The following is a 26,109-nucleotide window of genomic DNA, read 5'->3' as shown; positions in this document are numbered from 1 at the left end:
AGAGAACCAATTGTGTGGTCCAAGGAATAAATATATAGACCACACAGTCCTTGCTTCTCACTCCACTTTGATCACTTTGATCAGTGATCACAATTATTCACACTAATGGATAAGGGCGTCTGCCAAGAAATAAAAGTAATACATAATAATTCCTGGATGAACAAGAGCAAATTAATTGAATACCCGCATTTTCACAGAAGAAATCAACCATTCATGTTTGAATATTTTTAATAACTTTTTTCTAATTTTCCTTTCCTGTACAACCAGGAAACCTCAACCAACAAAAAAAGACAGACACTGAGCCACCAGAACTGGAATGAGGGCTGAGGTAACTGGAGCAGCTGCCAGAACCTGAAGCTCACATGCTGGAGCTGGAAACACATGGTATTCTGCTTTGCCGCCCCCAGGTGCTGTAACCTTGCTGCCTTACCCAGAATGAGCAACACCAATGACAGATGTGAAGGAGGAAAAGTCTGCAGCAGTTTGGCCACCTCCAAGACAAGGGCATGCTGGGGTTCACCATGTCCCCGACCACAGTCCCTGCTCTCCCTGTCAGCGGTTTCTGGGGGCTCCTTCTGCCTCGCTTCCCTTCTGTGTTCCAGGTATGCGCTGTTGGAAGCTGGTAAATTGGGAATATATGGAACTGTTAGAGACCTACTCCGCTCTTTCTGCCAGTGGGGAGTCGCCACAAAGCTCAACGGATTTAAAGGGAATTGCAAGGAAAGTAATTTTAGCTTTCATGATTTTAATATCATTAGCCAGTCTTATTAAAAATGGTTTTAGCATAGTTGCCCCTTTTATTATTTATGTATTTTGCCCTTGTTGTGAAGCTTGTGTTGGCTCGGTACAGACTTCTCACCCTGTTGCTTTGCTTGTGCTGAACGCTTTGCTGCTCTGTATATATAATACTCTTGTGCTAAACTTACCTGGTGTCCTGTTGGTGTGCCTTAACCACACATCCTGCATATTCCTGTGACAGAGCACCTGTGCTTGCAACACGTTTTGTTGAGAGAGAGGGCGCTAACACCCATCTGCTACACAGTCGAAGTCCCTGAACAGGTCCTGCTCCTCCGCAGTGAGGACCCTGCACTTGTAGTGTGGAGTGAGGACTGTTAAGGTGCAGAGGGCTCTGCGGTCTGTGACAGTGTGGACAAAGGGAGGTGTCACCGTCTTTGCTACCAGCCCAGGCTAATCCACACTCTAAAATGAGAGAGGAGACAATAAGGATAAGGTGGTGCCACCTTCATTGTATACAGCAGCCATAAAATGGTTGCGTGGGCCACGTACCTCGAAGAAGGGATGCAGCTTCACTTCTTCCCCTCCTCGTTCCTCGACCCTAAGGCGCCATTTGGGATCTTTCTCCAGAAGCTGCAGATGATTCAAAACAAGGAGAGGCACGTTATTCTCCATCAATGGACGTACAGTTCAGACATCATGTTAAAGATGAGTTCTCATAGTCTGACGTGCAGATGAGCATGTGTACGTTGTTATCGTGAACCTCACTCTACTGCTACACAGTCACTGGGTCTTTCTCCAGTTCCGTAACATTTCAGTAACACTGACAAGCATTCATTATGGTTGGTAAGCAGGATAGCGAGGGACCAACTAGAGGAAAAAAACTAAAAAATAACCCTGGCATACAGACCCCTATCAGGACGGAGCAGGCATCTGCAAATAGGAACTTGGGATATTGCACTTCATCATTCACAATTTTGTCAACCACCTCGAGGAAATTGTCACCGGAGAAAGGAGTCTATGGGCACAAGCAGAAAGACAGGAGAGGACATTAAAGGGTCACTCCAGACCGAACCCTTGATAATTCACAATCTGAGCCCAGGAATGCATAAGCCACACAGACACAAATATTGTACACTGTGCAACAAAATGGTCAATACACACCTGAGACATGACTTATTAAAGCAGATCAATTATAGAATAGAAAGGAAATTCATGGCTGCAATAAGCGCAATCCTACAGCCATAAACTGGGGGGTCCCGCGGATTGTCCGGGTCCCAATCGCTGAACCCCATACCTAGCAAGAACAATTAACAGAGGTCAGGGGAAAAACACATTGCAGTAAAAATGTAAATTAGACAAAGTGTTAAACTAGGAAATCAGTACTATTATTAAAATGTCTACACTGATTTTAGGAGGATTTGTTAGTCATATGAATACATTTTAAAATCTAAGATGTTTTATACACAGCGATGGACTGGCACCCTGTCCTGGGTGTATTCCTGCCTTGCACCCTATGCTTGCTGGGATTGGCTCCGGCTTCCCCACGACCCTCACGAGGATAAGCGGTTTCGAAAACGGATGGATGGATATATGTTGTAAAAATGGCTAATGTGTGATAACTTACCTGTGTGCGATGTTGTGACAGTGCTGGCACTCCAGTCTGAGCACCACACAGGCAGCAGAAAATCTGTTCAAGAAAAGAGACCCAGAACAAAAAAAACACAGTTCAAATATTTTTCCTCTATGACTTTTAAGCTCACGTCATGCAACTCAAAGTTTCACTTACACAGCCTGGGGCTCTGAATACTTCTTCTCCATGTACATGTCCATGTCCATCCTGAGGCCTCATGCTGAGGCGAGCCAAAAGACAGACAGTGTGAATATATGTTTAGAAAGAACCTGGGTGAAGAAGTCAGCAGACGCAACAAAATGGCAGCTTTCCTGCAGAGTAAGAAAGTACAAAAAGTCAATGAAGACCTTGCCTTGGTGTGTACCTTTAAAAACATGACTAGGTTTATCCATCGTTGCCATGCTTACAAACCCAGGAGCCTCACTAGAACACAGATTAAGCCCTACCTCTCAATGTCACCACTGTTTACAAGGTCTCCTTTTTAACGGTCTTGTGCTCGGCAAGCAGCACCTGTCAAAGCAAGACAGATTCAAGATGAGCAAACTCTACTCTCAACCCCAGGACCAACATTCACAACACGAGCAATACATCCTCACCAGGGGATAAAATTTACTTTTTTGGCCACTAGCCACTGTGTCTGGTAGAAGGAAAAAATGTACCAGCCACTTGGTATTTTTACCAGCCAAAAATGCATGAGTGTGCGTAAATGTGTCGTGAACATGATGAAACATGACATTTATTCAGGTAATTAATCAATCCCCATAACAAAAGCTAATTGCACACCTGTATAGACTCTTACACAGGTAAATATGAAGGAAAAGGATCTGGATAGAAAAAACATGCTCCCACACACTGTTTCTACGTGCAAGTGTTATAAGGTCTTTGACCAAAACACTGCATTCTATTGAATTATAATTCTTGCTAGTAGAGACAGTGTGCGTGAGCATCATTTTCAAATTAATCAATCACATATGCAATTACATGGCAGCTAATGAGGATCTGTATAAACACATGAGAAGGGGTGTTAAATGTGACATTGTCACTCTTCATACTCCTCTTCACTGCTACTCCCTTCTCTGGCTTTCATGATTAAAAGTTATTACATTTCAGTATTTAAAAGTCATTAAAATTAATGTTGTTGTCATTAAAAGTAATTGTTTATAAGCTACAATGTAAAAGTCCTAAAAGTTTCTCTCATCTGCGCTCTGACCAGTGCGTGTAATCTGACACCTGCTTTATCAAATGAGTTCCAGGGCTGAGAGAGATCCTTTGGATTGGCTAGATATTCATAGAGTCAGTCTGTGATTGGGTAAAAAATCTCTAGGGCTGATGACAGACCCACAGTAATGCCCCTTCCATTGGTCAATACCATGCCTATGTTCTGCAGTTGAGCAAACGCCAGCAAAGATGCAATATAAACAAACCGCACATGGAATCTCGGCAAAGCAGCAAAAAATGCATCTCTCTATCACAAATCGTTTCCCCATAAATTAATACCTTGTAATTGATGAATACTTATCTAACAACAACTTTGTTAAATAAATATCTATGTAAAAATACATTATTAGAAGATGTATGGAAATAGCATAATAACAGCATACCTGTCAACTCGTATTATTGTTTCCAGACATTATCACAACTTTTTGTTACAATTTCAAATTAACTATAAAGGTTGTGACTATTTGTTTATAAAGGAGTATTTTGCAATTACAGCTGTAACTGACCGACCAAAATGTTTTTCTTTTTCAATTTTTATACATTTTCATTCAATTGCTAGTTTAGCAATGTGAGCTGCAACAATAGCATCTTTGTGGCAATGTTTTCTGGTCACAACAGCGAAATACAAAATGTATAAGACCTATCTACCTAGCTAATTTAAACAATCTACTTGATTAAACTATTTACTTTTCCACATTTCCAAAGCACACTCAACATAGACTGCCAGTCTATGTTTGGAAACACACCTGTACATTCATTCGTTTTATTTAACAAATAAATAACAATAGCTGGCTGTGTGTGTAATATTATTGTGTTGTTGCGGTCCTCTTTCCGTTTCTGTCATAATTCTAAAACACTTTGATCCAGGTAATTAAAAAGTCAGTAATTACGACTATTAAAATTAAAGTCATTATTTTTCCACATCCTTAGCCTGCAAGAACCTAACTTCTGCTTCATTGCTCTCCATGAAATATGTCCTCCTGGACCGAAGGCTGTCCAGATGCCATACCAACATACTAACATTCAAAATTTAATTTGTTAACGTTGTAAACACAGACAAATACGCTATGAGAAATTTAAAAAAAGTTGAGTTCCCGTACACTTGTTGGCTACCTGCCAAAGTGGCTGGTAAGATTGACAGATTTACCCGCCACTGGCTGAATCTACCTATAGTTGGTGGGTGGCGGGTGTTAATTTTATTCCCTGATCCTCAATAATGCTGCACTTAAATTAACACAAACATTGTCTGACTTCATTTTAAAAAGTGGAAGTCATATCAAAAGTGTCCACAAATATGTTTTTGGAATAGTGGTGTCAATCAAATACTTGTTCTCCACATTCTCGATTGAATTACTGATCGTTTGGAGCTGCCCCACATGATAACCACGATGACTCGGATGACAGGGATGACCTTTCCAAAACCCCCTGCACCCAGGTGCAGCAAGACATTCAAAGTCCTTGATGTCCATGAAGGGGGGAAATTTTTTTTAATCAAGAATCTTAAATTCTGCCTTTACATAACTAAATGACAATTCACTTCAATAATCCAAACAGTTTCTGTATCATTACTCCTGATGTTGCATTATCATGAACCGACATTCACAATTTGCATTAAAATCATAGGAACATGTTGAACGTAATTTCCACATCTGTATGCATTTTCTCAATGAGCGCTTACCAAATCCACGAGGTGTACTGCATCTTAAGTAAAGCTGAAGAGATTGAAGTGCTAATTTATTTTAAGATGCACAACAAATATACAGTGAGGGAAAAAAGTATTTGATCCCCTGCTGATTTTGCCCACTGACAAAGAAATGATCAGTCTATAATTTTAATGGTAGGTGTATTTTAACAGTGAGAGACAGAATAACAACAACAAAATCCAGAAAAACGCATTTCAAAAAAGTTATAAATTGATTTGCATGTTAATGAGGGAAATAAGTATTTGATCTCCTATCAATCAGCAAGATTTCTGGCTCCCAGGTGTCTTTTATACAGGTAACGTGCTGAGATTAGGAGCTCTCTCTTAAAGGGACTGCTCCTAATCTCAGCTCGTTACCTGTATAAAAGACACCTGTCCACAGAAGCAATCAATCAATCAGATTCCAAACTCTCCACCATGGCCAAGACCAAAGAGCTGTCCAAGGATGTCAGGGATAAGATTGTAGACCTACACAAGGCTGGAATGGGCTACAAGACCATCGCCAAGCAGCTTGGTGAGAAGGTGACAACAGTTGGTGCGATTATTCGCAAATGGAAGAAACACAAAATAACTGTCAGTCTCCCTCGGTCTGGGGCTCCATGCAAGATCTCACCTCTTGGAGTTTCAATGATCATGAGAACGGTGAGGAATCAGCCCAGAACTACACGGGAGGATCTTGTTAATGATCTCAAGGCAGCTGGGACCATAGTCACCAAGAAAACAATTGGTAACGCACTACGCTGTGAAGGACTGAAATCCTGCAGCGCCCGCAAGGTCCCCCTGCTCAAGAAAGCACATGTACAGGCCCGTCTGAAGTTTGCCAATGAACATCTGAATGATTCAGAGGAGAACTGGGTGAAAGTGTTGTGGTCAGATGAGACCAAAATCGAGCTCTTTGGCATCAACTCAACTCGCGGTGTTTGGAGGAGGAGGAATGACCCCAAGAACACCATCCCCACCGTCAAACATGGAGGTGGAAACCTTAAGCTTTGGGGTTGTTTTTCTGCTAAGGGGACAGGACAACTGCACCGCATCAAAGGGACGATGGACGGGGCCATGTACTGTCAAATCTTGGGTGAGAACCTCCTTCCCTCAGCCAGGGCATTGAAAATGGGTCGTGGATGGGTATTCCAGCATGACAATGACCCAAAACACACAGCCAAGGCAACAAAGGAGTGGCTCAAGAAGAAGCACATTAAGGTCCTGGAGTGGCCTAGCCAGTCTCCAGACCTTAATCCCATAGAAAATCTGTTTTGCCAAACGTCAGCCTCGAAACCTTAATGACTTGGAGAGGATCTGCAAAGAGGAGTGGGACAAAATCCCTCCTGAGATGTGTCCAAACCTGGTGGCCAACTACAAGAAACGTCTGACCTCTGCGATTGCCAACAAGGGTTTTGCCACCAAGTACTAAGTCGAAGGGGTCAAATACTTATTTCCCTCATTAACATGCAAATCAATTTATAACTTTTTTGAAATGCGTTTTTCTGGATTTTTTTGTTGTTATTCTGTCTCTCACTGTTAAAATACACCTACCATTAAAATTATAGACTGATCATTTCTTTGTCAGTGGGCAAACGTACAAAATCAGCAGGGGATCAAATACTTTTTTCCCCTCACTGTAGAATATCCCGACCTTCTTGTAATATTGGAGTGTGTCAGAATGGAGTTACACTATTCAAAAGTACCTCATATCTGTTGAAGGTGGAACAGTCATTAGTTCCAGATCTGGCTGCTCCTCTAGACATTCGTTCAGGAAGTCAGAAGCCCATGCATCCTGCAAATTGAGCACTTTCATGTTAAGAGGAACAACAAAAGTGTAGCTTAAACAATACTTTTGTCCCCTAGGGTTTTTACTGACAAATTATATTTTAAAGTAAAATACATGCATACATACATATAACAGTTATTGGCCAATCCTTTGAGCCTAATAGACTGAGAGGAAAGGTCAACTGTCAGGTTCCTGAAAGGCTAATCCTGTCTCAGTTTTCCTACATCTGCTATAGCAAAACACACCTGCCCTAGTGAACTGTGACTGGTTGCCTGGGAGCAGCTCTTCTCCAAGCTGCCATGTCTGTCTTCGCTGGAGGAGGCAGGGAGGCTGTGCGTCTCAGGCAGGCCCGCTTCAGCACCTTCCTCCATGTCATGACTGGCGTCGAGCTCCTTGTTGCGTGATCTGTACCACCACCAGCTCATGAGCACCAGTGCTGTAGGCAACACGAAAGGCAAGATTGAGCCAAATCGCATCTTTTCTGGTACAGAGCTACACCTGTTGGGCAAAACCAAAATGTAAATCAGTTCTCCTGTAACAGGCTTCATAGAGGAGACTTTGACTTCAAATTCAGCTCTGACACCGTTGAGCCGCACTGATTTTGCAGAAGATGTTATTGGATGTGGTGGCTACTGGACACACGTTATGAAGTGGGGGGCAGGGGTAAAGAAATAATTAGAGAATTTAACACTTGACATGAAACAGACATCCCACTCTGGGTGGGACTCTTCCTGCTCCACCACTAAAGGAATGCCATTTATATTTATAAAACATTTACCAATAAAATGTATAACCTTAACCACTTGTTTGGACCTTAACTTCTTTATATACTGCAGCAACCAGGGTTGGGGTCAATTCAATTTAAATTTAAATTATGGGCTAATTCCAACTCAAATCTTATACTTATTGAATTGATCAATTCCAATTTGAATTCTTAATGATTCTTGTAATTCAAATTCATGAATTGGAATGGTGATTCTTCTAATTGGAAATGAACTGGAATTGTGAATGTTTCAGTCATTGGAATTGGAATTTAATTGGACTTTTAAGCTGGAATTGAATTTGTAATTGTCAATCTCATACTTCAGAATTTGAATTGGAAATGCTTTTCATGTGCATTTTTTAAATAATTTTACCATTTTACCCTTTATAATCCATTATGAATACTCTATAATGATTTTATTTTGTAATAATTGTGATGGTAACAAAGAAGGAAACCATTAAGGATTAAGGAATTGGTGTGGGAGAAATATCGAATAGGAATTGAGTTTGCAGAATTGATCCTAATTTGGAATTGAGATTAATTGAACTGAATAGAAATGTAGGAAAGTGTTTTGGATAATGAATTGATTTGATGGAATTTAAAGGGATAAATAACTGAATTGGAATTGAGTTAGTGGAATTGACCCCAACCCTGGCAGCAACTGCAATTTCTTCAGTCCGGATTTAAAACCAACATGCATTTAATAAAATTGTATTGCATCTCCCCTTAAAAATTCACTTTCATCTAATCTAATTATTAATTAGAAAGTTTTAGGGGGGTTAATCCCCAAGTTATAGTTGAGAGCACGGTTTGAGCCACCCCAGCCCCACCCCCTGTCCACGTCAGTGGGTCAACTATACAAGTAGCAAACCCTGCAGTTAGTTATCATCCAAATAGGAGTGTGGTGATACTTACTATACATCTTGTGAATCAGCGGAATGTCCAAACACAAACTAAAAAAAAACGTTGACACAGACTCGAAGCGCTCAGCTGAAGAGATCAAGCGGGATATCCACTCTCAGCCAGGTCAGCTCAGCAACTGAATGAAAATGAAAGGAGAGCTAGTTAAGACTCAGGAAACAGGTGACACGAGGGTATCATTACTGTCGCCATGGTTACAGCAGACTACTTGTGTGTATTCAGGGATCACATGACCCCCTGTGCCTTGGGGAAAGGACACATCTGGCCCAGGGCCGCCTTAACTCATATGTGAACACTCCTGGTCCAGGTGCAAACTTACACCCACTTTTTGAGTCTGCCAAAAGTTTAAAAGGCGGCCCAGGGTGGCCTGTCAGTAAATATGAACGCACTGTGCCAGATGAAATGCCCCCAGCCATAGGTCCTCATATAGCAAGTTATAATTAAAGTGTACACATTTCAGTCATGACCTTTATACATTAAAAGTTTAAGTTTGACAAAAATATACACATTTCAGTAATCCCATTATAGTAAACTATACAACACCTTGAGTCTATTCATCACACACATTTCATCACCGTTCATCACGAAATTACACACAGACTTTTAGACCAGCAGTTGCAGTCTGAATGTACATATTCAACTCAGTAAATACATATTTTGTAAGTCTCCCTGGATAAGGGCGTCTGCCAAGAAATAAAAATATTAATAAAATATGGAGGTATATTTTTGCCAAAATAAATAAATTGATATATATTTCGATGTATTTCCTTTATTAATCTATGTATTGTATTTTATTCATGCATTTATTTTTTATTTATTTTTTAATTTTGACAAAATGAGGTTTGTATATAAGGGAATAGAGTATTTAACAAATACTGAAACCAACCCACAAAGGCCCTTTGGTTAAAGGAAGAATATTGATATTGACATGTAATTCAAAAAGATGCCCCAAAGAGCAGTTTATTCACAAAATAGAATACAATTAATAAGTACGTCAGATAAAAGGAGCAGACAATAACACTGAAAACAGTTTAACAGAAGCGCAGTAGCCACTTTTTGTGCAGCATTTGTAATTTAAATGTAAATATCTCTTCATGTGTGAATTTCTCCTGCATATCTGTTCTTAGGCCTATATTATTATTACTCAATTTCTTAGCAGACACCCTTATCCAGGGTGACTTACAATTGTTACAACATTTTTACAGCTGGGCATTTACAGGGGCAATCTAGGTAAAGTATCTTGCTCAAGGGTACAACAGCAGTGCCACCCACCTAGGGACTGAACCCACAACCTAGAGCCAGAACTCTAACCACTACTCCACACTCTTTGCATTAGTTTTAGCTCCAAGAGCTGTTTCTTTCTATTTCCCGCTTTGCTTTCCTGATCCCTTTAAGATCTCTTTGCAACATATTCTTTGTATTCTGTTTCATCTCCATCCCTTTTGTATACGCTAATGTTGGCCAATGTTTTTTGGTCCTCAATTTGCTAAGTTTTGATACAAATTTCTCCTGAGCCTTAAGTAGTATATTCTTAAAATATAGCCATCCATTTTCAACTGAATCTGTATCCAGTGTGCTCCAGTAAGTGCTGCCTCATACCTTCAAGGTTTGCTTTTCTAAAATCGTAGACCATGGTTTTAGACTTGGTCCTTGTTTTTTGAAAGTATGCGTCAAAGCTAACCATATTGTGATCACACTTTGCCATTGGTTTTCTAAACTAGTGTCCCCCTAACTCCGTCTTGGTCATTTGAAACGATCAAGTCAATGTATGGGCTCTCTCTGGTTGGTTTCCTGACAGATTGAGTTAGAAAGCAGTCATTTACCATCTGACTGGGCTTTCCTCAATTGAAATCGCCCATGATAATCTCCCATCACCCTGTGAGCTGTCACTGTCCAACTTGGTGTCCAGCAGTTGGAACATAACCAGGGAATAAAATCAACACCTGCCACATGCAGGTAGATTTAGCCAGTGGCGGGTAAATCTGTCAATCTTACCAGCCACTTTGGCGTGTAGCCAACAAGTGTACGGGAACTAATTTTTTTTTTTAATTCCTCAGTGTATTTGTCAATGTTTCAAAATACAAATTAATTTGTTAACGTTGTACTGTTGGTTTGTTAGTTGATTTGGCAAACCGCAATATCATATTTTTTGAAAATATATGGCATCTGGACAGTCTTCGGTCCAGGAGGACATATTTCATGGAGAGCAATGAAGCAAAAGCAAGGTTCCTGCAGGTTAAGGATGTGGAAAAATAATGACTTTTAAATGACCTGGATCAAATTGTTTTAGAATTATAATATGACAGAAAAGGAAAGAGGTCCACAACAAACACGTATTACACACATAGCCAGCTATTGCTATTTATTTGTTATATTTGAACGCACAGGTGTGTTTCCGAACATAGTCTGGCAGTTTGTGTTGAGTATAGTTTGTAAAATTCAACTGTTTAGTCAAGTAGACTGTATAAATTATCTGTCACGCTGCGCTGGGCATGGGAACAGGGGACCCAATTGTAGTGCGTGATCGAAGGGATGGTCGGACAGGTGTGGGTCAGGTGCTGGCAAATCAAGGGAAGGCGGAAACATAGTCGTGATCACAGGTGAGGGTTGTGGGATCAAGCAAACAAGGCAAGCAAGGGAGAGACAGAGTAGTGGTCAGGAAGTCAGGCAGAAGGTCAATGGAACAAGGCAGATACAAGGCAGAATGCTCAGAGTTGCAGAAAAGACTGGCAAAACTGCACCACGACTGAGGGAAGTGAGGGGATTATAAAGGGAACAGGAAACTAGGTAGGGAGGTGCAGAGCAAATGGGAACAGAGGGTGCACAAGGGTGTTGTGGAATGTTAATAGGATGATTGCTGGCAGAGTGCTAGGAAAGGCATGGAAATGGCGGCCTCCAGCAGGGATAGAGGGTGAGTGCTTGGGAACCATGACATTAGCTAGGTAGATAGGTCTTATGCATTTTGTATTTCGCTGTTGTGTTGTTGAAAACATTGGCACAAGGACGCTACTGAAAGAAAAATTGAAAAAGAAAAACATTTTGGTCCATCAGTTACAGCTGTAATTGCAAAATATTCCTTTATAAACAAATAGTCACAACCTTTATAGTTAATTTGAAATTGTGACAATAAAAAGTTGTGATAATGTTGGGAAACAATAATAATACAAGAGTCTGACACGAGATGAGTGAGAGTTGACAGGTCTGCTGTTATTATGCCATTTCCCTAAGTCTTTTAATGTATTTTTACATAGATATTTAACAAAGTTGTTGTTAGATAAGTATTCAACAATTGCATCAATTACAACGTATTAATTTATGGGGAAACGATTTGCGATAGAGACATACATTTTTTGCTGCGTAGCGGAGATTCTGCTGAAGAGAAACGTGTGCAGTTTGTTTATATTGTGTCTTTGCACAACTGCAGCACACAGGCATGGTATTGACCAATGGAAAGGACCCTGTCTGTCATAATTTCTAGAGATGATATTTTTTTACCCAATCACAGACTGACTCTATGAATATCTAGCCAATCCAAAGGATCTCTCTCAGCCCTGGAACTCATTTGATAAAGCAGGTGTCAGATTATGCGGTGCTGCAGAGCGCACTGGTCAGAGAGAGAAACAGACTTCTACATTGTAGCTTATAAACGATGACTTTTAATGACAACAACATTCATTTAGATGACTTTTAAGGGCCTTAAGAAAATACTTTTGAAATGTAATGACACCCAGAGAAGGGTGTAGCAGTAAAGAGGAAGAGGAGTATGAAGAGGGACAATGTGTCACCATATAATACCCCTTCTCATGTGTTAATTTAGTATGTTTATACAGATTACATACCTGCAAACTAGTCAAATGTTGTCTTTTCCCTTTATTTTCTTCTCAGAGTGTACCAGAATGCTTTGTTTACCTGTTAAAATAACACACCAAAAATCTTATGGGGGAAGATGCCCCCAGACCCCACTACAGGGGCTTGGTTTACAGACATTTAACTTTTTTCACCTCTTGTCAGTTTGCATGTCTGAGATTAGCTGCCATGTTATTGTATACGTGATTGATTAATTTGAAAACGATGCTCCTGCACAATTTCTACTAGCAAATGTTATAATTCAATAGAATGCAATGTTTTGGTTAAATGCCTTATAACACTTGCAAATAGAAACAGTGTGTGGGAGCATGTTTTTTCTATCCAGATCCTTTCCCATCATACACACCTGTGTAAGAGTCTATACAGGTGTGCAATTAGCTTTTGTTATGGGGATTGATTAATTACCTGAATAAATGCCACGTTTTAACATAATCACCACACATGTATGCACCCTCATGCATTTTTTGTGATGCTTGCCTTTGGCTGGTGAAAATACCAAGTGGCAGGTAAGTCTTTTCTGATTGACTAATTCTTCCATTTCACTAATACAGCACAGATCAACAAGCTGGGCCTCAAGATCACAGACCATGATCTCTAGGACTTCAACATGCCGACAAAGTTCACAAAATGAAATCTTGGATGAGTTCATCCAGGAAGGCAATAATTCTGCAAAACTGACACTGTAGTGGCCACATGCTTCTAAATTTAGTAAGTTGTTGGTGCCCTAAACACCTTTTTCAGTTACCGAGAAACAGCACAGCTGCTTAAATACCTTTGTATTCATCTTGACACCTCACTGACTCCACTTCTAAACTAGGTCACCTTTCCTTCAATCTAGATTAGGAATGCTAAGACTTTCTGAAAGCAAAAACACAACAAAACAACTCTCACCCGTCATGTGTCTGACTTGGGTAACTCCTAAACACTTCTCTTCACTCCTAAACACTAGGAGTTCTATTCACTTCTCCATTAAAGAATATTCAATTTAAATCAAAAGAGACAGTGCACGTGTACACTTTGTAACTGAAAATGCAAAGTGCTGATGAAAATCCAAATTAAATGTGCGTGATGAAATGCGCGCGAAGAAAAGACAGACCCCCTCGTGTCCTAATAAGAGCATATGTATGAGTTTTGAGCTGAACAAATTCACTAATTTATGAAACCAGTCCTTAATATTTTTTGAGGGAAACCCAGATCTGCTGTAATCATTCATTAATTTAACTTGTAAATGGGCACACATTAACCTTCACAGTGATGCTATCTGCAGATCTGCACACCATTCACAGGACAACAGCCTAAAACACCATCCAGCTGTTCATAAAATGTTAAAAAACGTTGCAATTAGTGTGATTTTTTGTACCCTGCCTGAAGTTGATTTTTTCACAGGTTCTGTTAAATCATGTTCAACAAAAACTATGGCATTTTTTTAAATTAAAATAATTATCAATAAGAAGAAAAGGAAAGGCAATAATACTAATTCAAATAGACCATAGAATGTAAAACTAATATTGAAAACAATTAAACAGCGGTTTGCAAAACACCCATGATCTGCAAGCAGTGTTTATTAAAAATGATAATAATTCCAAGTAGAACATAAATATATGGTATATAGCCAAATTGGTAAAGACGAAACTGAACTTGCTGACCTACTCCTCTCATTCTGCCAGAGGGGAGTCGCCACAAAGCTCATCGGATTTAAAGGAAATTGCAAGGAAAGTAATTTTAGCTTTCATGATTTTTGTATCATTAGACAGTTTTATTAAATGAGGTTTTAGTATAGTTGCCCCATTAATTATTAATGTGTTTTGCCCATTGATTGTGCTGGACGCTTTGCTGCTCTGTATATATAATACACTTGTGCTAAACTTACCTGGTGTCCTGTTGGTGTGCCTTAACCACACGTCCTGCATGTTCCTGTGACAGAGCACCTGTGCGTGCAACACATATTGTTGCTGTTCTGTGTTTGTATGTGTGAGGAGGAAGGCGTATAGAGAGAGGGCGCTAACACCCATCTGCTACACAGTCGAAGTCCCTGAACAGGTCCTGCTCCTCCGCAGTGAGGACCCTGCACTTGTGGTGTGGAGTGAGGACTGTTAAGGTGCAGAGGGCTCTGCGGTCTGTGACAGTGGGGACAAAGGGAGGTGTCACCGTCTTTGCTACCAGCCCAGGCTATTCCACACTCTAAAACGAGAGGAGACAATTAGGACAAGGTGGTGCCACCTTCATGGTATACAGCGGCCATAAAATGGTTGCGTGGGCCACGTACCTCGAAGAAGGGATGCAGCTTCACTTCTTCCCCTCCTCGTTCCTCGACCCCAAGGCGCCATCTGGGATCTTTCTCCAGAAGCTGCAGATGATTCAAAACAAGGAGAGGCACGTTATTCTCCATCAATGGACGTACAGTTCAGACATGATGTTAAAGAGGAGTTCTCAGTCTGACGTGCAGATGAGCATGTGTACGTTGTAATCGTGAATCTCACTCCACTGCTACAGAATAGCGAGGGACCAACTAGAGGAAAAAAACTAGTCACAAAAAAATAACCCTGGCATACAAACCCCTATAAGGACGGAGTAGGCTTCTGCAGATAGGAACTTGGGATATTGCACTTCATCGTTCACAATTCTGTCAACCACCTCGAGGAAACTGTCACCGGAGAAAGGAGTCTATGGGCACAAGCAGAAAGACAGGAGAGGACATTAAAGGGTCACTCCAGACCGAACCCTTGATAATTCACAATCTGAGCCCAGGAATGCATAAGCCACACAGACACAAATATTGTACACTGTGCAACAAAATGGTCAATACACACCTGAGACATGACTTATTAAAAGCAGATCAATTATAGAATAGAAAGGAAATTCATGGCTGCAATAAGCGCAATCCTACAGACGTGATCTGGTGAACTAAGTGTCCTGAAGTACAGTGTGCATGAGAGATCTGTAAGAAATGAAATACTAACTTGAAAGCTTAGATTAGCCATTGCAAAATCAAGAGGTATAAAAATTACGTGGGTTAAGAATACCCACCTCGCCAACCAGCATTTCAAAGATGATTATGCCAGCCCACACCAGTCTGCTAACCACGAGTATGGCTCCTCTAACAGCAGCTCGGGAGGCAAAAACTGGCAGGTCCCATCGCTGAACCCCATACCTAGCAAGAACAATTAACAGAGGTCAGGGGAAAAACACATTGCAGTAAAAATGTAAATTAGACAAAGTGTTAAACTAGAAAATTTAAAGAGAATTTAAATGAAATAGGTGAATAGTTTAGGTGGGATTTGATCTGAGGGAGACTGTGGATTTGTTCTTCATTGTATGTTTTATACACAGCGATGGACTGGCATCCTGTCCTGGGTGTATTCCTGCCTTGCACCCTATGCTTGCCGGGATTGGCTCCGGCTTCCCCGCGACCCTCACGAGGATAAGCGGTTTCAAAAATGGATGGATGATAGATGTTGTAAAAATGGCTAATGTGTGATAACTTACCTGTGTGCGATGTTGTGACAGTGCTGGCACTCCAGTCTGAGCACCACACATGCAGCAGAAAATCTGTTCAAGAAAAGAGACCCAGAACAAAACAAAACACAGTTCAAATATTTTTCCTCTATGACTTTTAAGCTCACGTCATGCAACTCAAAGTTTCACTTACACAGCCTGGGGCTCTGAATACTTCTTCTCCATGTACATGTCAATCCTGAGGCCTCCCCCTGTCATGTACTCCATTACAAAGCACACGTGATCAGCGGTCTGGAAACTGCCGAAGAAGTTCACCAGAAAGTATTCACTCTCTATAGGATGCCCTTTTCACACATGATGCTGAGGAAAGACAAAAAAAGACAGTGTGAATATACATTTAGAAACAACATGGGTGAAGAAGTCAGCAGACGCAACAAAATGGCAGCTTTCCTGCAGAGTAAGAAAGTACAAAAAGTCAATGAAGACCTTGCCTTGGTGTGTACCTTTAAAAACATGACTAGATTTATCCATCGTTGCCATGCTTACAAACCCAGGAGCCTCACTAGAACACAGATTAAGCCCTACCTCTCAATGTCACCACTGTTTACAAGGTCTCCTTTTTAACGGTCCTGTGCTCGGCAAGCAGCACCTGTCAAAGCAAGACAGATTCAAGATGAGCAAACTCTACTCTCAACCCCAGGACCAACATTCACAACACGAGCATTTAGGAATACATCCTCACTAATGCTGCACTTAAATTAACACAAACATTGTCTGACTTAATTTTAAAAAGTGGAAGCCATATCAAAAGTGCCCACAAATATGTTTTTGGAAAAGTGGTGTCGATCAAATACCTGTTTTCCACATTCTCGATTGAATTACTGATCGTTTGGAGCTGCCCCACACGATAACCACGATGACTCGGATGACAGAGATATACCTTTCCAAAACCCCCGCTCCCCAGCACAGTAAGACATTCAAAGTCCTTGAAGGGGGAAAAAAAAAAATGTTAAAATCAAGAATCTTAAATTCCGCTTTTACATTAATGAATGACAATTCACTTCAATAATCCAAAGAGTTTCTGTGTCGTTACTCCTGATATGTTGCGTTATAATGACTGACATTCACAATTTGCTTTAAAATCATTGGAACATCTTGAATGTATTTTCTCAATGAGCTCTTACCAAATCCACGAGGTGTACTGCACTTCATTCTATAGCTTAAGTAAAGCTGAAGAGATCGAAGTGCTAATTTATTTTAAGATGCTCCACAAATATAGAATATCCCGACCTTCTTGTAATATTGGAGTGGGTCAGAATGGAGTTAAAGTTAAAGTACCTCATATCCGCTGAAGGTGGAATAGTCATTAGTTCCAGATCTGGCTGCTCCTCTAGACATTCGGGTCGTTCAGGAAGTCAGAAGCCCATGCATCCTGCAAATTGAGCACTTTCATGTTAAGAGGAACAACAAAAGTTACAACCCAGGGAATTATGCACAGGACAAAAAAAATACAAAATTATGCAACATTAAATCCTTTGTAATATTTGCTTACAAACTGAATTAAATATATACTATTTTAACCTTCTTTAGAAATACGTACAGGTATTTTGTATTTATATAGGACACAGCACATTTGTATCACAGAATCAACTGATAATCATTCCTTGAACAAAAAAGTGACCATTAGCTGTACATTTTAAAACTAAATGCAGCTGTTAAATAAGGAAAATAATGACTTTTCAGCAAAATTTCCCTGGTGTGCAAAACAAACAAATTATGAAACAAAAGTACTGTGCAATGTAAGAAAAAAAAACATGTGCAGTTATATTGGACACTTCTCATAGTACCATAGCACAGCAGGCAGACATTAAATAAAGCATCAAAGACTAATCAAAATGATTTCCTGTTGACGTGAAGTCTTTTTAAATTGCAAGATTGAAGTAAAGGAAAACCAGCTCTTTCAGTTTGTCCTCTTCGATCAGAGAGAACAAGGCTGTACAGAGAGTGTTTGTTACGGCATGTGTGTATCTAGACGCTAATGTTGGTCGGACGTTGCTGGCGTGAGCACGCAATCGGGAAATATCAGGTTCATTCACGCACTTTCGTTATTCTGCGTAGACGTAAACCAATTTAGCCAGTGGTCATCTGAGACTGTCCGGAAAACGTGCAGATACTGCGCTACCGTGAGCGCACACATACACAGCTAAGATGACTGGCTGAGCTAGTCTGTGCACCAGTTTGCATACTATTGCATCACTAGTAGAAAAAATATCAATAAAATATTACAGAAATCCCCCATTTCAATCTGAATCCCCACCATCTGAGAAATATTTTCCCCCATGGCATTGATTTTCCTACACAAATGGGGGATTTTCCGCCAGTCTTTTCACACACTTCTCTCTTCCTCCTGCCTCCTTCCCATTCGGTAATGACGGTCTTTCTTTCTCAGGTTATGATAATAACATCGTTTGCAAAACACACATGATCTGCAAACACTGTTTATTAAATAAATAAGTAAATAAACTAAATTCAAGTAACGTAAAAAACGTAAATACACTGCATATCGCCTGCAAAATACAGAAATATTTGACAGCACACCGCCCACTACGTAGGCTTACTCTAATGAAACTACTCGTACCCACAGTGCTGATCCGCGCCTCATCCACAGGCCGCCACCTTTCCGCGCCAACGGAGCGGCTCGGCTCGGCTCTGCTCTGCAGCGTTGGTCGTCTCTTCGCCATCATCAGCAAATAAATAAATCCATCAAAACTGCGAATCTGTGCTGGAATGACGCTGTACGTGTCTTCGTTACTCCGCTTTCGCGCTTCACTCATGTACATCGTGGCCGTAACACTTCCACCTTTAAGTCCGTTTTCGCACTCAGTCCCGCTGTGCATTCTGGGACTTGGCGCAGCGATCACAGATGACGCTGGTCACGTACCGGTAGCGCAGGTCGCATTCGCACAGTGCAGCGTTGCGCTGCTCCACCAATGGGATCGGTGGAATTCTGCAGATCTGCGCAGAACTGCGGAAATCTGCGCTACAGGAACACGACCACCGATTACGTAATTCTGCGCAGAATCGCACAAACACTAAATTCCTTGGTGGACTGGCCATATTCTGTGCAGAACTGTATATTAAAAGCATAATCTTGACCCTGAAGGGAGTCATTTGGTCAAAGGGTTTAGGCAATGCATAACAGTACTGATGCTTTATGAATACATTTGTAGTTTCCCCCCCTGTTGTTTGCGTATATAAAAGTAGAAGTATGTCCACCTCCCTTTGATTGTGTAAGGTATCTAGTTTATGTTGTATTTTATATGTTTTTAGCACTAACTAAACAGAATTCGTTTAATACAAGTTTTAAAGGATTTGTGTTGTATGATAAAACATGAACTGATACTATTATTTCCTTAATACATCTAGATTTTTTATTGTTTTCATTGTTTTTATGTGGAATCAATATTCCTTGTATATACATCTGTATAACATTTTCAAACATATATGTTGCTCAATATGTTTGTAGCACACTAGGAATATATTCATGTAAATCATAAAACCGTTTAAAAACATCACATGACGTATCACTGAGATATGGCAGTTTGCTGAGCGCATGTTACCACATCGATACTTACATTTATAATTGAATGACTTTAATTTCATTCTCTTATGCAAGTTATAAACTAATCATTTATTAATGGCTACTGCGCACAAGGAAGCTGTTTCTTTCGCATAAGCCACAGCAGAGGGGAAGCGCATGAAGAAGCCCCGACGACTGGGATGCTCGCCTGGCAGAGGTTGCCAACACGTTTCGGGGTGCTGTACAGGCGATTGACTCGGCTCTGCGGCCTGTGATTAAACAGGAGGTCGCTGATATTGCCTCTTTTATTAAAAAATAAGAGTTAATCAAGATATCACTAGAGCTGACCTTCGGCAGCAGAAGGAAGTCATTAATAAATGTAATGCCCACATAGATACCATTCAAGACGGCGGAATTGGAAGACAGTCAAGTCGCCGCTGCAAAGTCAGGCTGGTTGGTCTTCCAGAAGGCGCAGAAGGGGATGACCCCATTCACTATCTTCAGCGGGAAATCCCACAATGGTAGCCGGACCTGAAGCCCTCCAGTGACCACCCCTTTCTGGAGCTCAATAGAGCGCATCGTGTTTACGCCGGCGGCCCTCGGGATTCCCACAGACCCCGCACTCTGATTTTCCAGTACCTACATTATACTGATCGTCAGCGACTTCTCCAGTCTGCATCAAAATCTGCTCCGTTCTTTGTGCGAGGTCAGAGGGTTTAATTTTATGTGGACTATACTCCTGCCACAGCCACGAAGAACAAAATAACAAAAACACGACTGGGGTCCCTAATAAAGAGTACCTGTGCCAAGAGAGTGACTGTAGTAAAATGTTGGTAACTAGTCCATTGCTGCTATAGGATCAGCATGTTGGGCTTGCATGCTTCCCTTCTTCAAATGTATTTCTAGTTTATGTCTCCTTGTATGGAGCACGCATTATGGACATGTCTCTCTAACGCTTAAACTCTTCTCTGACACCCATGACCAATAAAGTCAGCAATATTCAAATATCATGAGGCGCCATTCGGGACATTATCACTGAAAACGCTTGCACCGTGTACACTGAAATCCAGACCAGATAGGTGATGTCAAAATATAAGCACTCCCGCGCAACATTATTGTAAATCAAAGTGGTACTAAATAACCTGTGTAATACAGATTAAGTGCAAAGCACTGGTTTGTCATGCATTTGATTTCTATACATATATGAATGGTTATATACTGTAGATATTTTTCTTCTAATATCAACAAAATATATAAAATCAAGGACCTTGAATCCAAAATTATCCTGTTAGATTATATCCTGTTATTAAACAGTTATGCATGAGTTATTTTTCTGAAGCCACTGCACTTGAATTAGATATAGATAGGCGATATCTAAATTAATTGCTTAGACGACATGCAGAGTTCTTCATACATAGGGCCAGACAGAATTATTGTACTGGCCTCGTTGAATGTAACAGCTATCCAACTATCCAGTCAGCTAAACACTCATCCGAATGATTCTCCACAAGACAGAATGTATCTTGGATAAAAGTGTGAAACTGCAAATACAAAGAACACATGTGTATTCAGGTAAGTATTCATATTTACAGCAATGAAAGTAATATTCACATACTATGGTCTAAATGCAGTAAAACAACAGCATAAAACTACAGATAAAACAGGTAAGTGTAAGGTAAAAACTACAGTAACGATTAATAGCTAGTACTAAATAGCTAACTTGCAAACTAGCTGCTTATCTGATGCAGCTTACATGTTAAATATTGTCAGCGATACACATCTCAAAACACACATCAAAATAATACTAAAGTGAGAAATAATACATCAATATCACTATTATCTATGTAAATAATAAACTTACTTACAGATATTGCCCTCTTAAGGACTATACAGTGAGGATGACGCAGGATTGCTGCCAAAAATTACAACTCTAGCCTCATAAACTGCCTCTTGAATAAACTGCACTTCCTGGTTCTCATGTATAAACCACTTCCTGTTTCTCATTTCCTGTAACCTAGCAGCACAGGTTAGTTACTAAGCTGCAAAATTGTACAATTTACCACTAGGCACTACAAACTAAAGGCAGGTCCAGAACAATTATTAATTTAATGGTAGCAGACTGAGCCATCTTCTTGCTATACGGCTTCGCAAAAATTAAAGCTTTGCTAATATCTCTTCTATTAAAAATACAAGGGGTGATCTTCATCAAAGTGTGGATTTCCAAAATCCTTATTATGGACAGAATAAGAACGCTTTAAGAACTGTTTGTGATTCATCAAAGGAATTTCCCGACAACTGAGTGACGTCATGGCATCTCAAATAGCCAAAAACACCAAAAGTTTATTTATTAGCATATCATTGCCTATGCAAGTAGGGGAAGCGGAGCGATTCAGAGATTGGTCAGAAATATTGGCCATTTTAAAGCAATCGGGCAATAGCCAATATAATAATTTTTTTCCATAACGTCCCAATACCGATTGGTGGCCAATCGATCGTGCATCCCAGTCAAAAGGTAATGGAGGAAAGAACTGCGATTCCCATGTTAGCAGGAACAGGGACAAAATTTGAAAGGAGGAATTCCCTGCAAATTCAAGCCAGAAAACATCATCAATGGCTTTGAGATCACTGAAATATTCCCTGTGAGCCAGAGCTGGTTGGACAAACAAGTGTCCACAAATCACCTTTTTCTGAAGCACCTGTGCAGACTTCCACAGCCCCAACAGCCCTGGCCCCAATTTGGACCTTATTTGGGACACATGTGATCTTAAAGGGTACATATGTACCTTATAAGCCCACTCCGGACTTTTCACAACTGAATTTAGTCAATTTATGACAAAATCTACCACAAGTGTTTAGATGAGAGATTAATCTTTGAATAAATTCACATATTTATAAGAAAACACATAAAACTTAGATTTTGGTGGGTTTAATTGGGTCAGTTCCCCTATAGCTTAATTGAAATGGCGAAAAAGGTGCACATGAAAAAGATGCAGTGGGCTGAGACCGCTACATTTTAGTATCAAATATAAAACACTTCACTAAAACTTAACAACAGTGCTTTTGTTAAATCTAATTGGTAATCTATTTTGATAAATGTTCTGCAATAACCACGCTTTAGATTTCATATTCAGTTATAGAAAATAAACACAGAGTTTCACATTAGCTCTAAAAGATTACTGTCCCCCCCATTACTTAACTTGGGACTAGAAGTGCACAGTTTGATATTTGCCTCCCCCAAAATCCAGCGTTGCATTGTTGAAGACAAGTGTTTGAAGGCATGATCATCATCAGTCTACCTACCATTTCTCATATTCTAAAAAGGCACCAAGTAACTATGAAACTAATTTACTAGGTGTCTTTCAAAATAAATAATCTGTGGGTGAAGCAACTGTGAGTAGAGTACGTTCAGGTAAGAACACTGTATTCAAGCCAGTAACAGTAATGTTCATATGATACTGTTAGCATGATACTGTAATACCGTGGTAGTAGTACTGTTGATATGGATACGTAAACCCAACTGTGCATTGCATGGCAGGGACATCATCGGCCAGCTCACGCATGATAGAACCACCATGTGTGCTGTCATATCAGATGATAATGTGGTGGCCCATAGACCATTACTTGGGCCATACAGTGCCTACTACTGAATTTTCTAGATGAACTGCACAATAACCTTGTTTAAGGTGATCAGAAGGTCACATATGCCATTGTGTTAGCTTCCATCATGCTGATGTGGTGTGGGAATGGTTCACAGCACAGCAGCAATTAATTGCAATATACCTGACTTTGATACCAACACCAGGTTTAGTATCACAATATTATATACCAAAACACTACTCGCTTCTGGAAATGATACTCTATACCAAAACAAAAACAGAACAAAGGCAGAAAAATGGTACCGAATACGTAAACACTGTACATTTTGTAAATACTTTATAGTGGACAGATTGTTTTGTTGTGTTTTGTTGGGGTTAAATGAAAACCTCATATCAGAAGCTCAGTTTTTGTTTCTTGCTTTTGTTTTGTTTTGTGTGAGTGCTGAATTACACTCTGCAAAGGTATCTGTGTATCTTTGGTGACATTGGCCATGATTGAGAATATATTTATTTATTTATTTATATTCTCAATTATGGCCAGACTGCACAGATATGTAACAATAAAGTAACACTTCTATTGATTTAAAAGTTTGTATTATTATTATTATTATTATTATTATCATTATTATTTCTAAATGGCTGTTTCTGATATTTAAATAAATACATATTCAGACGAGTGACAAATTAAAGGAAAAACCTGAATAAATGAGTGGAGGATCATAACGAATGCAGATGCCTCCAAAGAGGTGTACTGCATGATACAATTAAGCAACTAGCATCCTATCATGCTCTGTGGCATGTATACAAATGCTGAGCAGGGCCAGTTGACCTTGATTTTGGATCAAGATGGCAAGACGAAAGGATCTAAGTGACTTTGAAAGAGGGGTCAGTAAGGCAGGAGCTTCAGTCACAAAGACTGAACTGGCTCAACTGGCTAGTGTTCTCGACAAGTGGGCGAGTGAATGTGTGGCGACACGAAGAGAACAGTGCAGGCCTGATTGCTTGACACCTACAGTGAGGGGGTCCGGAGACTCTGTTATGCTGTGGGGGGCATTTTCTTGGCATGGTTTGGGTCCACTTGTCCCCTTAGAGGGAAGGGTCACTGCAAATCATTACAAAGTTATTTTGAGTGATCACCTTTGTCCTATGGTGAAACATTTCTATCTTGATGGGAGTGGTCTCTTCCAGGATGACAATGCCCCCATCCACAGGGCACGAATGGTTTGATGAGTATGAAAATTATGTGAATCATATGCTATGGCCTTCCCAGATGTCAACCCAATTAAACAACTATGGGAGATTTTGGACCAACGTGTTAGACAATATATAAATATAAAATTACACTATATTGCATAAGAAACGCAGCTGTGATGTCTCTGCATGCTTGTTCAGCTAGGTTACTGTGACGTCCACAAGGACCAAAGGAAAGGATCCAAGTGCAGGCTATAAATTGAAGCAGATAATCCGATAAGGGCAAAACAAGAGAGAGTAAACAGGGACAGTCCAAGGTCAATCGATCAGGCGAACAGGCTAGTAGGGAGATCCAAAAGGGTTAAACGAGAGAGGGTAGCAAGAGGTCAAATAACATGGAAAAGCAGACACAAAACAAGGCTCAGAAATGATTCAGGAAAGCATGCAAGACTTCACAATGAATCTATGAAACAGAGGGGTTAAAGTACTGTGAAGGAGAGAGGGTTTGAACGAGGTGAATGAAAGATTGACCAATGATAGGAGAGGAGGACAGAACAGGTGCACCTGACAGAAAAGAATGTGGAAAGACTGGTTTGACTGGACAAAGGAAAGGAGACGCACTAGACTAGTATTCAGGAGAGGGAGACCTCTGGTGGTGAACTAAGGTGGAAACAGGGGAGACCGTGACAGTTACACAATGGTAACTAGTTAAATATTGAATTGAAAATGCAAATGTCTTCACAGCTGCGTTTCTTATGCAATATAGTGTAATTTTACATTTCCTAAATCTTTGACAGTAATTATATATCAATTATATAAATGTGTTGACAGTAATTATATAACAATTATATAAATGTGTTATATTTTAATGATATTTTTTAATAAATTCAATGTTTATTCTACAAGAAGATTATTTCACATATTTTTGTAGAATAAACAATGAATTTATGATGTCTACTTCCAGTAAAGAAAAACAAAAGGAAACGTATACAAAATTGCAAAAGTAACTGCAGGCCAAAGGATAACACAGTTCTGCTCCATGGCGGCATGCATGGAGCATGTCACAGTGTCAGTGAAATTGCTGAGCCACATGGATTTCTATCCATTAAAAAACAGGAACAAGAACTGTAGACAAATTGTATCAAATGGGAGCACAGCTGTCACATTTAAAATATGCACACATTGTTAATTAATTTCTTCCTAGTATGCCATTTTTGTCCACATTTTCTGCATGAAAAATGATTCATTTAAGACTAAAAGAGAACAGTTAATGCAGTAAATGGTATTCTTTCAGATTCAGGAAATGTAAAATTACACTATATTGCATAAGAAACGCAGCTGTGATGTCTTTGCATGTTTGTTCAGCTAGGTCTAGCAGAGGTTACACAATGGTAACTAGTCAAATATTGAATTGAAAATGCAAATGTCTTCACAGACATGGATAAGGGAAAGGGAGAAAAGAGGAGGCTGATAAATGACTTTTTGTAAAGGGTAATATATTTGTTTTCTTTTTCAGTTCTGCAGTTTTAAAAAGGTGGTTCCACAGTGAATGTTTATGTAAGATATGTAATCAAAGCCACATGAAACATACATTTTCTCTGTTCAATACTGTTTATTGACATAAATGGCCCCCCTCTTCAGTTGATTGACCCTAACCCCTATGTTCAGTCCTGGCTTAG

General features: G+C 40.0%; 1 protein-coding gene across 2 annotated transcripts; it reads right to left on the bottom strand.

Moving 5' to 3' along the window:
- Positions 1–210: 210 nt before the first annotated feature.
- On the bottom strand, positions 211–19,097 carry LOC136752809 (serine/threonine-protein kinase N2). Of its 2 annotated transcripts, none has more exons than XM_066708445.1 (21): positions 18,702–19,097; positions 17,402–17,495; positions 16,918–17,048; positions 16,649–16,712; positions 16,257–16,423; positions 16,094–16,156; positions 15,635–15,758; positions 15,164–15,271; positions 14,874–14,954; positions 14,478–14,788; positions 8,735–8,858; positions 7,302–7,554; positions 6,974–7,062; positions 2,815–2,878; positions 2,525–2,679; positions 2,363–2,425; positions 1,900–2,032; positions 1,646–1,753; positions 1,288–1,368; positions 927–1,200; positions 211–619 (listed from the first exon to the last, which is right to left on the bottom strand). In XM_066708445.1, the coding sequence occupies exons 5-10, from the start codon at positions 16,328–16,330 to the stop codon at positions 14,777–14,779; spliced, it is 462 nt and encodes a 153-aa protein (XP_066564542.1). In that variant the 5' UTR covers positions 16,331–16,423; positions 16,649–16,712; positions 16,918–17,048; positions 17,402–17,495; positions 18,702–19,097; the 3' UTR covers positions 211–619; positions 927–1,200; positions 1,288–1,368; positions 1,646–1,753; positions 1,900–2,032; positions 2,363–2,425; positions 2,525–2,679; positions 2,815–2,878; positions 6,974–7,062; positions 7,302–7,554; positions 8,735–8,858; positions 14,478–14,776. The 2 variants fall into 2 exon arrangements, with proteins under 2 accessions (XP_066564542.1, XP_066564543.1); XM_066708446.1 differs by having other exon boundaries at positions 7,302–7,492.
- Positions 19,098–26,109: the final 7,012 nt, after the last annotated feature.

This window comes from Amia ocellicauda, chromosome 7 (assembly GCF_036373705.1).
Source record: "Amia ocellicauda isolate fAmiCal2 chromosome 7, fAmiCal2.hap1, whole genome shotgun sequence".
Classification (NCBI taxonomy): Eukaryota; Metazoa; Chordata; class Actinopteri; order Amiiformes; family Amiidae; genus Amia; species Amia ocellicauda.
The sequence above is the reverse complement of the archived record's forward strand: the minus strand, read 5'-3'. Positions and strand labels throughout refer to the sequence as shown.